The 16,226-nt window shown below is 43.0% G+C and overlaps 1 protein-coding gene across 1 annotated transcript in view; it reads left to right on the forward strand.

Annotated features, from left to right (window-relative positions):
- Positions 1 to 16,226, forward strand: part of THOC6 (THO complex subunit 6) — a 152,364-nt gene that overhangs the window by 82,584 nt on the left and 53,554 nt on the right. Inside the window, exons 4-5 of the mRNA XM_086931721.1 lie at positions 2,271 to 2,374; positions 4,264 to 4,301. Coding sequence (XP_086787847.1) covers positions 2,271 to 2,374; positions 4,264 to 4,301 — 142 coding nt within the window. The remainder of the gene's footprint in view (positions 1 to 2,270; positions 2,375 to 4,263; positions 4,302 to 16,226) is intronic.

Consider the following 16,226-nt stretch of genomic DNA (forward strand, 5'->3'; position numbering starts at 1 on the left):
GGACGAGAAAAGCACAAGACAAAGGAAAAAAAAGATAAATGTCAGTAACATCATTTGATACATTTTATATATAATTCATACCTCTCGTTATTGATGAATGGTATTCCATTATGTAAGGATCAATCATAAAGAGTCAACAAATTTCAGTGTACACCATGGGGTTTACAAAGTTGTACCATAATCCCCAGCTGTGAGCCACATTGCTCAAACAAACTTAACTGAAAGAGTAAGGGAAGATCAGGCTCCAAAAAGAATCGTATTATTAGAATGTTACAGACTGTGACTTTTATTAAATATGTAGTCAATTAACATACTTCTATTAGTAGCGCTCTTTCATTGAGTTTTTGAGCATCCACATCCTTCTGTAGTCCTTGGGGTTCAGTGTGCTATTTGAAAAGTACTCAAGGTAAATTATTGCTTCCCCATATTAACAGGTTGTTTGCAAAAAGGATTAGGGCATCACTAGTAAAAGAAGTACTTATACCAAAGACTAAATGGGGGAATGAAAAGCCACAGCAAACTAGTAGTACAGGGTTATTTGACATCCTGTATTGCTAATTCAGTATGTCAGACTTCATCTTTGCTCGCTCCTGGCTTATCTGGTAAGGTTTTTGAATCCCACATCATTACAGTATTAAAAGCTATTCCACTTTGTGCAAGCTTTCTGCGCATCTTTAGTTGTTGCTAAAACCACCAGTGTCACTGACCAAGGGGGTTCCATTCCTTCCAGACCCTTCTATAGTACTAATAACAGATTCCAGTTTTACAGGCAGCCTTGTTGACTGTATGGGAAAGATGGGCATTCATAGAGTCGGTAGTCCTCGAACCGGAGAGAACTGTCTACAATGTTAAGGGTACAGACTCGTTTTCCAGACACTTTTATTCAGCAGCATCGTGTTCAAGTAAGAACAGACAATCAGGTGGTCGTGTATTATATAAACAGACAAGGGGATTCCAGATCTACTTTTCAGTCTGGTGGCCATTGATAGGAGCATGGGTAGAACGTCTACTTTCTCTTGTAGCTGCTTATATGAAAGGGAAGGGCAATGATAAGGAGGTTTATCCCATCTCAAGATCTATCTCTCCAGTAATCTTCAAACACATATGCCCAAGATTCAGGGAACCATTTCTAGACCTCTGGGCTTCACAAGAGAATACTCTTTTACTTAGATTCTGTTCCCAGTTTCCAGCCATGGGAGCCAGAGGTAATGGATGCCCTATCTTTACTTTTGCTTCCTCTCCTTTATTATTTCCCTCCTTTACCAGACAAGCTCAGTTCCTTCTGAAAAAGCCAGGAGGAAGCAGCAGAAGTAAAAGTGGTTCTAGCAAGCCTCCTTGGGGATCGTGGTTCCCTTAGCTTTAGTCCATGGCTCTATCTCATCCTTGGAAAATCTCTCTGTTGTTTTCTTTTTTGAGCACAAAGATGTCTTCTTCTTCAGCGCTTAGCTCTATCGGTTTTCAGGTTCAAAGGGCTGGGTAACAAAAGAAGAGGATGCTAGAATACTTAGCTGAAACCATTAATTGTTTCACATGCCCTTACCCTGAAAGCTTATTCCAAACACCGAAACAACTTCTAGGAATGGTGTTCTTTGAAGTCTTTTCCACAATTTGAATATGACATTACTTTTATATTACAGTGTCTGTATGAAGGGTTTGGAAAGAACTTACTGTATGAACGCTTACTGTGCAATCAGCAGCAATCGGAGCCTGTTGTGAGCCTTGGGGAAGTTTAGCTGATAGTGAAGTACTATGTTTTATGATGCTTAAAGGATGTGTGAGCTCCATACCTCTAATTCGTCCTTTTCCCCCTCCTTGAGATTTACTATGCGAGGATAACTTGAAGAACATATTTCCATCTGAGATGCACTGCTTCTGTCGTCCTGTTTTGTATTGTAGATACACGCACCTCAGTGATTTATTGTGACCAAGAAAAAGGGGTAAAAACATAAGGATGGCCAAAACATGTTTCCTATTTTTACAGTGATGATAAAATAATGCAGCATTTGCTTTTAAAGGGCACAGTTTGTCTAGAAATCTCATGAACGATCTCATATTTTGGTTGAAATGTTACGTTATTTCATTATGTGCACATTATATTACTGGAACCTGCAGGTTCCTCAAAAATATCTGAATAAGACACTTTTATCAGTTGGCCAGTTTTGTGTTGTTAAGGTACTGACTTTGTGAGGGCACAGTCCTCATACCACACTCTACTGCTTGAACCTCAGTCGGAGATAATGTTGTTGAAGCTCACTTTGTCTTTGTTACAGCCCATGAAAGTCCAGTGTACAGTATGGTGTCCACTGATCGACAGCTGATCAGCGCAGGGGACGGAGAGGTGAAAGCTTGGAACTGGAACGAGGTTGTCAAGAAGGTGAGTCTTAAATCTGGGGCCTATAATAACTACAATGTTCATGCAGTACCCAATATTATTGTAAGAAATCTATTATTCACTTTGGGGTACTTATGGGATTCAAAGGGAAATACTGTTTGCTTAGCAGTGACCCTGCCTATACTCAAGCCCACCAAGTCAGAAACCCATAATAGGCACACAAATTAAATATTCTCAAAAATTGATTGTTTTTTAAGTGGAGAGCAGCCATTAGTACCCCAAAAATCACTTTAAAGATTGTGAACAAGTATCTAGAAATATATTCATAATTTTTTAATTTCCAAAAATATTTCAGAAAATTTCTAAAATCATTAATATTCAACAGGAAGTAGACTGCTCCTAATACTGAGTTTTCTTTTTACTGTAGTTGTTGAAACTGAAACAACTAAGACATGTTTTGAAGTATTTTAGTTCTGCTATATTAGTGCTTAGAAAAGATCATTCTTCGCCCCCAAAATATATATTCAGTTGCACCAATAACGTACACACATCTTTTTGTCTTGTGCCTTTTTTATTAGTGAATAATTTCTGAACTATTTATTTATTCATTTAACTTTTAAGGCGCACAGCTACCCATAGAGGGTTTCCCTGCGCCAAGGGACAGATTAAAAGAAAGAAGAGAGACCAAACACAAATCATTGCAAAAGAGCCATGTCTTGTGTCCTTTACGGAAGCTCAGATAGGTAATTTCAGTTCAACTAAAATCCATAGAAAAAGTTTCTTAGGCTGCCACTATAATTCCATTGACATGAAGTCCTTTCTAAAAAAAAATCTTTTATAGGATCATCGATATCACAAGCAGCAGCTGCAATGATATGGACCTATAGCCTGTTCTTCTTGAGTATGCATGCTACTGGTTCATATAATATACCTCTATGTTGGTCAACTGACAGAAAGCATGTCAGGGACAAATTTGAATGTTGATTTAAAATTGACTGATGGATTTGGAATTCAACTGTCAGGCTGTCGAACTGTTTGGATGGATTTTGACACAGAAGGGATTAAGTAGTAACATAATGGCCTTACAAATAGATGTATACATTTTGGATGGCTCTCAAGATATATATTTCAGATGTAGGTTGATCTATTAGGACATCATGGCTTTATGCTATGAAGCAACGGGCAACAATACTGTGAAACGTGTTGGCTTTTACAGTTTGAACAACTGCAGTACAAAGATCGCTGAAGAATATGATCAGTCTTGTTCTGGTTAAATACTATTGATTTTAGAGTTTTGTACTTTCATAAATATTGTTGTAATTTAAAAGGATGATTACAATTATTTCTAGCTGAAACCCATTGTCTGTACTTGTTGCTAGTGTTTGAAGTGAGATGTTGGTGTACTTATGATTGCTTCCCTTAACACCAGTATTGAAGGTTACTATTTTTTAAAATAATTGTAAGGAGTGTCTTCTGTGTGAGCTAGCACTGACATTGTGCACCAGAATAAGAAGCAATGTTTCATGTATTATTGAATGATAATAGCATTGTTTAATTAATGGCACTTTTTCGATGGTCCTGTTAATCTTGCAGATATTGTTTCCTTGCACCAGGGAATCTTTTCCATTTGCTCTGCATCTTACTATGGCCACATTTCCCTCTGCTTGCTTGGTAGTATTAGGGTTCCTCCCGCTGTCCTTGAACTGTGTTGTGGCATGGTTCTTGTTGTCTTTGCATGAATATATGTGTATTTATTTAGGGGCAGCTCTTACCTACACCCAGGGGAATGTTTTGCTCCGCCATGGCATGTTGTTAGAGGAACATTTTTGCCTGCCACTCCTGATCCGCTGCCCATGTGATGTTTTCAGATATTGCTCCACAGCTGAGCCCTGCCATTTTAGTCCTAGTCTCACTTGCATTTTCTGTTTCAGGGGTGTAAGGAAGCATGGAGCCGCATAATCCATTCCAGGTGAGTAGTTTCATCTGCTCTGCGGGTGACACAACTGCGTGGGGTGCACGTAGGTTCAAAATAGTAAGATACAACAATACAACAAAGATACTAGGCAGGCAGTTGCAAAGATAAGGGGTCCTTCTTATGGGAATACCATGTTTCCAGTGCTTCTTTTTAACATGACCATTTAATTCTGGGAATTGTCCTGCTTAATTTCAATAGAACACATTGGGTATCGCTAATAACTGACAATGGTTTGTTAAAGTTGTGAACAGGAAACAATATGACCTGGTGCATTTGTTCACCCTACAGGTGAGGGAGAAAATAATGTATATTTTTATGAATGATGAACTGCTATCTGAAATGTTGTACTTAGTAACATGGTGGTACATTAATCATATGTGGCAGAATAGTGATATAGAGAGGTGGTGAAGGTTATCTGGGATGGATGGGATGATACCTTAACAACACTTAGTCTCTTGAGCACATCTCCAAAGAGTGATAAAGAGATGAGTTGAAGGACCACATCTCTGTAGGTAGTTCTTTTTAAAATGTTAAGTTTTAACAATTATCAATTTTTAGTTTACTTACTGATGTCTTAGAATGCATAGTATGTTTAAAGTTGGACAAGATTGCTCTTTAAAACCTGCTGGCAAAAGTAAAGTGGATGTTGAATAATAATTCACAAATTCTGCAGTGAGGAGTTGCACTAATTGTGTTTCAGAGCTTGGCGCTGTGGTGCCCTACATGTGCCTAAAATATAGTTTCACCTGGCAAAATAAAATTGATACAAGTTCAGTTCCCTGTAACTCGCTTCCGAGGAAAACCGTTGACTTGTGGTGGAAGTTCGGTGATGTCTTTTTCTAATTTTCCTCTGCATAATGTCTCCCTGTTAATTCCTCCCTCTGTCGCCTTGTTACTTTACTTTGGGGCTTACTTGGAACAGGTTTTCCTGCTCATATGCTGAAAGCTAAAGAAATTGAATGGCTTTATTGACGGCGCAGCCCCATAATGATGTTTAATATGCAATGCCTAATGAGCGATCAGAGATGTAAAAGCAGATATTATGTTCCAATGCAGGAATATAAACCTCCTTGCCTTATCAGTAACCCCACAAAATAGGAGGATTTGTACAAAAATGCTTTAATAACGGAAGTTGTACTTAATGTCATATGTAAAAATCTGGAGAAGAGGGTGAGGGGATCATAGTAGACGTGTGTGAATCATTTCAAAACAAGACACTAAGCAGTTCATTTAGAAATATGTAAGAACCAGAGACCCGATAAACTAACATTTGAAATTGCAATAAAAAAAATTACAAACGGAATTGCAATTTTAAATGTATAAATGTATATCCTTTCAAAGTAGCCTATTGTTAGGATTTACATTCTCAATTTATTGATTTCAGATTTTTGATTTGGTAGCTCAAACTGTGAATCGTGTCCCTAATTGCAAAAGAGTACTGGCAGCGACTGATGACATCTCACTCGGCAAGTAGGCCAGAAATTTCAAATTGGAGGCCAGAAGAAGTGGCCTAATCCTAGTTGTGCAAATATTTGAAATGACAAGCGAGGAGGCAGAACGAGAGGAGGAAAGAAGAAAAAGGAAGAAAAAGTTTAGTGACCAAGAATTGGATATTTTGGTGGGGGAGTAATTGGCAACAATTTTCAGTTGTTTGGAAAAGTTCACCGGCTGTGCTCAGAGCCACAAAGAGGAGGCTATGGCAGAGAATAACGCTGCTCCCTGCCAGACCAGTGGTATCGTAGCGCTTCTGCCAAACTGCTCTGTGCCACTAAATTAATTAATTGCGCACTGTTTACTGCTCATTATTGTGCCTGAACACTCGCTTTGCATTTTCGTAGCGCTTTACCGCTAGACGGCTGTGCATTCATTCTACAATTGTGCTCTGCCCGCTTTGCCTGATTTAATTTAATTTAATTATTGGGCCGGTGCCTCTGGATAGTTGTTAGCGTTTGTAAGGCTGTGCCCCCTATCTCGCCCTGTTTCGCTTTTGGCTTGCTGCCATCTTGTTGATTGTTGTTGTGCCTTGATCCCAGCCCGGCTCCCCCCACTCTCCCGCCTCCCAGCTGCCCCTCCCTCCCACTGATACTGAGGCTCTGCACGATCGTTGGAAGTGCTGTGACCGTCCTGCCTCCTCAGAAGCGGTCGCTCCTTCACGCTGCTCCTGCCAGACCAGTGGTATCGTAGCGCTTCTGCCAAACTGCTCTGTGCCACTAAATTAATTAATTGCGCACTGCTTACTGCTCATTATTGTGCCTGAACACTCGCTTTGCATTTTCGTAGCGCTTTACCGCTAGACGGCTGTGCATTCATTCTACAATTGTGCTCTGACTGCTTTGCCTGATTTAATTTTAATTTAATTATTGGGCCGGTGCCTCTGGACAATTGTTAGTGTTTGTAAGGCTGTGCCCCCAATATCGCCCTGTTTCACTTTTGGCTTGCTGCCATCTTGTTGATTGTTGTTGTGCCTTGATCCCATCCCCGCTCCCCCCCACGCTCCCGCCTCCCAGCTGCCCCTCTCTCGCCCCTCCCCCCTCTACTATCTACATATGACAGATGCCTTTACGCACAGCGGTCACGCGCAGCGGGCGCGCCCCATGCGCGCCGAAGGTGCGCCAAAGGTAAGCCCGTCTACGCCCGTCCGCGCCTGGACAGCGCCCAGCACCAGACCCCCTGGTCCTCGCAAAATCCTTTCCACCCGTATAACGTATGACGCCGCTGCTCTCTTTGCCCTTAACCCCGGACGCACACCACAATGCTACGAAGCTGCCCCAGGACATACCCATGGACCCTTCTCCTGCCACTCCTGCAAATTCACCTGCATTAGGACCCGCACCTCTTCCACTAACTCCAAACACAGCTCCAACTCTAACCACCTGAAGTGCATCCTACTGAACACCCGCTCGATCCACAGACACGCCACTGAACTCTGGGACCTACTCGACACTGCATCGCCGGACATCGCCTTCCTTACAGAAACATGGATGAACGCCTCATCAGCGCCCAACATCGCCATAGCCATCCCGGACGCCTACAAGATCATCCGAAAAGACCGCACCAACCAAACAGGATTAGGCATCGCCATCGTCCATAAGAACACCATCCGAATCACGACCAGCTTCGACGATAACCTCGCTACCGCCGAACGCCTTCACTTCCAGATCCACACCGACCCCAGGACCACACTTAGAGGCACCCTCATCTACAGACCACCAGGAACCCGCACACAATTCAACAAAGACATCACTGACTTCATCAGCCCACATGCCCTCACCTCCGAGAACTACATTCTACTGGGAGACCTCAACTTCCACCTGGAAAATAAAAACGACAGCAACACCACCACCCTTCTGGACAACCTGGCCAACCTCGGACTTAAACAACTTGTCGACACCCCCACCCACCTCGCCGGACACACGCTCGACCCTATCTTCACCTCCAGCAAACACATCTCCTTCGACCACACCACAGCTCTCCATTGGACGGACCACAGCTGCGTTCACTTCAGCTACAAAAAAACCTCGACCCACAACCCCCCACAACCTATTCCTCGAAGAAACTGGAACAAAATCACCACCGACCAACTCTTCACATCGCTTAACCAAAACCCTCCTACCATATCATCGGACCCAAACCAAGCTGCCACCAAACTCACACAATGGATCACCCACAGCGCTAACGAATTAGCACCCTTGAAAAACCACCAGATCAAACAAGGTAGCAAAAAGGCCCCCTGGTTCAACGATGACCTTAAGAAATCCAAGAAGTTATGTCGTACTCTCGAGAAAACCTGGAGAAAAAACTCAACCTCTGACAACCTGACCACCTTCAAGGATGCCACCCGCAAACACCACCAATTGATCCGATCCACCAAGAAATCAGCATTCAAAGATAGACTCGACAACAACGCCCACAACAGCAAGGAACTATTCAACATCGTCAAAGAATTTACCAACCCCACCGCCGGCACAAACGACATCACTCCCTCCCAAGACCTCTGCGACTCTTTATCCTCTTTCTTCCACAACAAAATCGCCGACATTCATAACGGCTTTGAAACCCAGTCCGAAGAACAATCCTCTGAACCCACCTCCGAACCAAAACAGCACCCTCACCACCTCTGCGCCTGGAACCCAATCACTACTGAAGACACCATCCGCCTGATGAACTCCATCCACTCAGGATCGCCAACCGACCCATGTCCCCACCACATTTTCAACAAAGCAGACTCCATCATCGCACCCCATCTCCGCGATATCATCAATTGTTCCTTCAACTCTGCTACCTTCCCAGAAAGCTGGAAACATGCCGAACTCGGCGCCCTTCTGAAGAAACCCACAGCAGACCCCTCTGAACTTAAGAACTACCGCCCCATCTCACTCCTCCCATTCCCTGCCAAAGTCATTGAGAAAGCCGTCAATAGTCAGCTCGCCGCCTTCCTTGAATCCAACAATTCCCTCGACCCCACGCAGTCCGGCTTCCGAGCCAAACACAGCACCGAAACCGCCCTCATCGCTGCTACAGACGACATCCGAACGTTACTGGACAACGGAGAAACAGCTGCCCTCATCCTACTTGACCTCTCCGCCGCCTTCGACACAGTCTGTCATAGCACCCTCATACAACGCCTCAGCAACGTCGGTATACAAGGAAAAGCTTTGGACTGGATCATCTCATTCCTCGCCGGGAGAACCCAAAGAGTCCGCCTCCCCCCATTCAAATCAGAGGCCACCAAAGTCATCTGCGGCGTACCACAAGGATCATCACTCAGTCCCACCCTCTTCAACGTTTACATGAGTCCCCTCGCATCCATCGCGCGACAACACAACCTCAACATCATCTCCTACGCAGACAACACCCAGTTGATCCTCTCCCTCACCAAAGACCCAAACACCGCCAAAACCAATCTACACGAAGGAATGAAAGAAGTAGCCGAATGGATGAAGAACAGCCGTTTAAAACGAAACTCGGACAAAACGGAAGTTCTCATCTTAGGATCATACCTGGGACGACTCATGGTGGCCACCGGCCCTGGGTACAGCACCCATACCCACAGATCACGTACGTAACCTGGGCTTCATCGTAGACTCCTCCCTCTCGATGACAAGACAAGTCAACGCCGTATCATCTTCATGCTTCAACGTCCTTCGCATGCTCAAAAAAATCTTCAGTTGGATCCCCACCGAAACAAGAAAGACAGTCACCCAAGCACTGGTCACTAGCCGACTGGATTATGGAAACACCCTCTATGCCGGAACCACAGCCAAACTACAGAAAAAACTCCAACGCATCCAAAACGCCTCAGCCAGACTCATATTGGACATCCCCCGTCAAGCTCACATTTCCGGTCACCTGTAAGACCTCCACTGGCTCCCAGTCACCAAGAGAATAACATTCCGTCTCCTCACCCACGCACACAAGTCCCTCTACGACCTAGGACCCGAATGCCTCAACACACGACTGTCCTTCACACCCACCCGCCAACTACGATCATTCAATCAAGCCCTCGCCGAAATTCCGCGCATCCATAGATCCACCATGGGAGGAAGATCCTTCTCCTACTTAGCGGCCAAAACCTGGAATTCTCTCCCCTCTCACCTCCGCCTTACACAGAACCACCTCTCCTTCAAAAAACAGCTAAAAACCTGGCTATTCGATAAATAATGCACACACCCTACCTCAAGCGCCTTGAGACCCTATGGGTGAGTAGTGCGCTATACAAATTCCTGAACTTGAACTACTAAGAGCATTTTATAGCTCTATAAGAGGTAGTATGATCTTCACACCAAGACCAAAAAGTAGGAGAAAGAAAGCGGCTGGACTAGAAGGGACCCATCCACCGAACCACCTGTGGGGGTGCCTTCAAGACAACACAGATGCCTGAGGATGCGACTGGAGTCAATCACATTTACAGGTGTGCCACACCGCAAATACCACTGATTAATACACATCTAAAACCTATTTAAAGTATTAAAAAAACATGATTCAAGTCCTGGACTTCGTTTTGCAGTGAACAGCCCAATATCACAGTAGTCAGGATCATTGTCTGAATGACATTGATAGCATGTTTTACTGAGAAACATCAAATGCATTCTGGGACTTGTAGTACTTTACAGAATAACAGTGCTCAGAAAGTATGCCTATGTTATGCCCAGATACTAGGCCCTACACCCATGCATCCATCGAAAGGTTACATTGTACAACATGAACATGTATGATAAAAAAATTATGCATGTCTGAAAAAATGTGCGTTAAGAGCACTGATCTTGAGCCCTGTATATGTTTATGTTTAAGTTTTTGTTAAGGGTATGGCTGCCCTAGGGCTTAACAGCGCTGAGTGAGAGTGGATAACAATGAAAAGTTGAAAGACTCCATTAAGGGGCTACTGGCGGAACAGCCATGCCTTGAGCTTTTTCAGAAAGGTGGGTTCCTCTTTCAGGAGTCTCTGCCTAAGGGGCATGGAGTTTCAGAGCTTCGGGTCCAGATGAGAAAAAGATCTCCTCCCTCATCTCAATCTCTTAATTCTTGAAATTCTTCTGGGGGTGGTACATACAGGGAAATAAGACCTCTGATTTTAAGAGTATCCCTTCCATTTGCTGCTTTATGTGCAAGGCAAAGTGACTTAAACTTAATCCTAGCATCGATAGTCAGCCAATGAAGCAGTTTCAAGACCTCCTTTGCTCATTCACAGCTCTGAATTTTGAGGAGTAGCCTGGTTGCCCCATTTTGGACAACCTGCAGTGTTTTTATGTCAGAATGTTGTGCTCCTAAATAAAGCGTGTTTCCATAATTCAGGAGGGAGACCACCAAGGATTGTACCACAGTTGTTCTTAAATGTTCCGGAATAAAGTCCAAAATCTTCTGGATCTTTCGAAGTAGCCCAAAACATGTAGCAGCTAGCTTTTGTGCTTGATCGTTTATCATTAGCATTTTATCCATCCACATTTCCAAATTCTTTATGGGTGAATTTGGAACAGGAGGATTCCCCATACAGCTCGGCCAACTGATCTCTAGCCTGGGACAGGGATTGTTCCCCAAAATCAACAACTCTCCATCTAGTTAGACACTTTCTTTCAAGACAAGGCACTAGTTGATGGTGTTCCAAATTCACACCATTTGCCAAGGAGAAAACCAATTGTGTGTCGTCCACGTAAGAAACTATGGACATCCCTAATAACTGTACAATTTTTGCCAGCGGACGTATATATACGTTAAACAAAATAGGGCTGAGTGACGAGCTCTGTGGCACCTTACATCTAGATGCATAGTATCGGAGAACCATTTGGTTTCCATAATCTGGAAAGATCTGTCCTTTACAAAAGAGGTGAGCCAATCCAAAACTTTATCTTGGATCCCTACTGCCTTAAGCCTTTTTTATCAAAATTGTGTAGTGTACGGTATCGAACGCCGCACTAAAAAAACAGAATTGTGGCCAAGCCATCCTGGTCAAGTATGCTTTTAAGCTCCTCAGTAACCACCAGGAGATCAGATTCAGTACCATGTTGTACACGGAAGCCCATCTGTGTAGGGTGTTAACAATGGTTCTCTTCCAAGAAGTATGACCATTCATAGTTGACATGTTTCTCTAATATTTTTCCTAAGATATGTAACAGCGAGCTAGGGCGATAGTTGCATGGCATTTTTGGGTCTAGATGGGATTTCTTTCAACAAGGCCTGATGTTTGCATGTTCCCATTTCTTTGGTACAATCCCTGATTCTAGTGAAAGATTGAGCAAAACCACTTTAGTCGGGAGGATAACCTCCATACCCTTGGATAAAATGTGTGGTGGTGCTGGATCTAAAGGAGATCCTGATTTGATTGTACTCACAAATGCAAGGGTATTCTCCTCATTCAATACTGGGAAATTTGTTTTAAGGCTGGTGATTTTAAGATCGTAATGATGCCCTCTTTTTGATTCAAGTCTGTGACTATATTGCACAGAAGTAAATCATAAATATCTACGTTTGCTTCTGGAAAAGAGTCCCTAGCTCATTACATCTTTTCTTGGTAGTATGTAGAATAGTATTACGCTGTTCTATCGATGTAAGCGCTTTCACCACCTTGAACAGTTCCTAATGAGAGTTAGAAGCCTGGTTAAACTTTTCCTCATAATACTTGGCTAGAGATTTTTTAATTTCATTATGATAGTGTCTGATGGTCAATTTATATTAAATTTTTAGAGCTGGTTTATAGGATTTCCTCCATTTTCTCTTGAGTGCACCATTTTCTGTTTTGATTTCTTCTGCGTGGATGTTTCTTGTGCCTCTCTATATACTGATGTAGGGTCTTCCTATGTTTGTTTCCATTGCCAATTTTTAGCATCTTTTGCACCGCTTTTCTTCTCTGATTCTTATTTTCGAAAGCCCACTCATTTCTTTGTGTAGGTACTGTAAAGAGGCCAGTAAATAGCTGCCAACAGGTCCCTTGTCACGAAAATCACCTCAGCTAGTTTTGACTTTTTAGTCAACAGAACTTTGGACTGTGGAAATGATTTTGCTTTTGACATGTGTATGGGGGTATGTGCTCAGCCAGTATAAAAGTAAACAGAAGCGGGGTCAAATTGACCCTTGTGACAATGGATTAGTAAGTAGTTTTTCACTAAACAGTTGTGTACACGTGCCCATTTATCTGTCAATATTGTGAGAGCTATATCTGGAATTTGAAGTGATAATTAATGTTTGGTGAGAATTGTCCGAGGTCTTGTCTGGAGCCTGGAGGTTTATGTGAAGCTTTAGCATGTACTGGAACCGATGTTTCCTCATCAAGACTTTCCATTGCTGTTGATATTGTGTGCGAGGGTCACTGCTATGTTTTGTTTTTTGTTTTAAACAAATTTGTTGAAAAAGAAACAACATAAAACAATACAAACTAAAACAAGTGCAGTGAAGTGCAGTCATCAAGATTTTCCAATACTCGCAATATGGTGGTACAGTAAAAGACAAATCATTACACAGGGTCTACAACATAATCACCTGTTTCATAGCTCCCGGTGTCCCTAAAACATTACAGAGTCTCATTATCAGATGTCAATGGTGAAGTATTGCTGAAAAGGGTACATAGCAAACCTCTACTCTCATTCCAAGGGCCCCAGATTTTTGTCCATTTATGTGGGCTTCCCCTGCTCTCTTAGATAACCCTCTCCACCTGCATACACCAGTCCATGTCGGACTCCCAATCAGTGTACCTTGGCTTAACCACTCCCTTCCATGTTCTGGCGATATTGTGCTTTGCCACCACGTAACCCAACGAGACCCACAGTCTCTCAGTTCTTGACAAATCCTTAGTGTCCCAGATATTTAGAAGACAAAGCCGGGGGAAAATGTCAATGGGTGTATGACATATTCGGGACAGAGCCGATATAACCTTTCCCCAATACTTCTGGAGGATAGGGCATTCCCACCATTGGTGCGGTATTGGTTTTTGGACTTGGCTCTTGTGCCAAGCTTAGTGTTTTAGTTCCAATGAAAAAGAAACTAAGTTGCAAGGTTTTATCACTAACATTATTCTCCCTTATCCGGTACCTTGTAAAGCTCATTTAGCTCTGCTTTCCAATGACACCTCTGTGAAGAGCACTTTGGATGAAGGCAATGAAGTCTGCAAATGCTTATATGCTTATACCTGAGTTTTTAAAGTCGGGCAGGAAACCGACAGCTGAGAAATGAACCCTTGCAAGGAAATTGCGGTATATTCGGATTAAGTCCTATCTGGTGGAATTATGGCACATGTTGCAATGGGGAGGATACATGACAAAGGAATATGAAAGACCGGTAATCGAGCAGAATGACGTTGTAGTGAGTAGCTCTAGCAGGCATGTTTCTTTATTCTCAGGTGCCTGTGTCAAGGGCCGAATCGCTTCAAATCCTACAAGTGACTAGTCCTTCCTTTTACCGCCTTGAATGTATGTGTTTAAATTCCCTGTACGGTTAAAGAAAATGAGGCAGGAGAGAGAGAGAGAGAGGGAACCAAAAATGTGGTATACTGAGACCTTGTTCCCTTAAAATGAGGATAATCCTCAGTAATGCAAAAGAGTAGATGCTTAAAACAAAGTAGACCTTCCTCTAGACGGTTTACATATACAGGGTACCTGTACACAGGCTTATTCAGAGACTTACTGTATGATGTGTGGCAACGAACACATCTCTGGTCACCTGAAAAACCTCCACTGGCTCCCCGTCAATAAGAGGATCACTTTCCGGCTCCTAACCCACGCACACAAAGCACTCTACGAAATCGGACCAGAATGCCTCAACGCACGACTGTCCTTCTACACCCCCTCACGCCAGCTACGATCATCCAACCAAGCCCTGGCCACTGTACCTCGCATCAACAAAACCACCATGGGAGGTAGATCCTTTTCCTACCTGGCAGCTAAAACCTGGAACTCACTTTCCACTCACCTTCGCCTTACTCAGAACCACCTAGCATTCAGAAAGCAACTTAAAACGTGGATATTTGACCAGTAATTCCCCACCCCTCTTCAAGCGCCTTGAGACCCTCTGGGTATGTAGCGCGCTATATAAATTTTCTGACTTGACTTGACTTGACTTGGCATTGGCAGGATTAGTACATTCTCTATATTTTGAAACCTCACTCTTCTTCAATGGCGTTTTAAAGGTAAGTATGTACTGGGAAAAACCCATACCTTAAAACCCGCATGACAAATGAACATGAGTGCCTCATGCTACAAAGGAATGCCATTAGCACAGCAGTTATGCAATTGAAGAGTCTCTTACCAATATGTCCATCGCTTTGGCAGTGATGATTGCTTCAGGAGACCAGTAGACACACATTCCCAACAACTAGGTGAAAGATGCAGATATGAGAGTAGAGGGAGAAATTGGAGATGCACAACAACCCGCCTCCGTATGCAGGAGAAATGGAATCCCGGGCCTGAGTAAGAGAAAACAAAGCCAACATGAGGGCTGCGAAGTTCAGTAAAAAAAACTAGGAAGAAATAACAAAGCATGTTAGCAAAATGAACAGTTTTTGACAATGAGTGAATTAATTATGGGTCTTCTTGTGCTGGTGGACCAGCACAGACCTGAAAGTAGGAATCAAACACCCATGAACTCTTATCTGGATGGTGATATAGTACACTGGAAAACTATGGCCTTAATATCTATATTCCAAATTGCATTAACCATCAGGCTCTGTCTATGTGATAAGGGGGCGTCTAGCAGGGCTGTATTTTGGCCCCCTTTCTTTTCATCATGTCTATTTATTGCTTGGAGAATGCGCTTTTTGTGCTGGGCATTGATGTTCCGAGAGTCTGGAGTAGACCGCTTCTGGCTCTCCTCTACGCAGATGACGCTGTTTTAATTTCTCACACTACCAGATGTTTGCAGCAGCTTTTAGAATATTTTGTTGGTTTTATGGGTAGTTTGGATTTACTCACTAATTTTAAAAAGTCACCTGTTACGGTTTAGAGTCCAAAACCCCCCCCCAAAATGCCACTTTTTCTGTCCAAGGTCGTATTTTAAGTAAGGTAGAACATTTGACCAATTTATGAATTTTAATAGATCATAGGCTTTGTTGGTAACCGCTAACAAAGAATATTGGAAACCTTAAGAGGGTATGTGCCGGAGTCAGTGACTTCTCCAAGTGCCTGGGACAAAAGCCTTTGAGAATAATACTAGAGATTTAAAGCTAAGTTTATTCCCCTTTCCACTTTAGTTTGAGATCTAGGTTTACGTGAACCTAGACCCAATTGGGGTGGCAGAGAACAAATTTCTTCGGCATCTCCTGGGAGTTGGGCAATGTACTCTCACTGTGATACTGCACGAAGATTAGATCCGGCTGTGACCTCTTTTGTTATGGTGTGCAGCATGGCTCAATGAAGATTTATCTCCTAATAAAATCAGTAATTTATGACTATATGCAGTTGGATAACATGGCTAATATTTCTTAGCTGGTCTCTGTTA

This window comes from Lissotriton vulgaris, chromosome 7, assembly GCF_964263255.1.
Source record: "Lissotriton vulgaris chromosome 7, aLisVul1.2, whole genome shotgun sequence".
NCBI lineage: Eukaryota > Metazoa > Chordata > Amphibia > Caudata > Salamandridae > Lissotriton > Lissotriton vulgaris.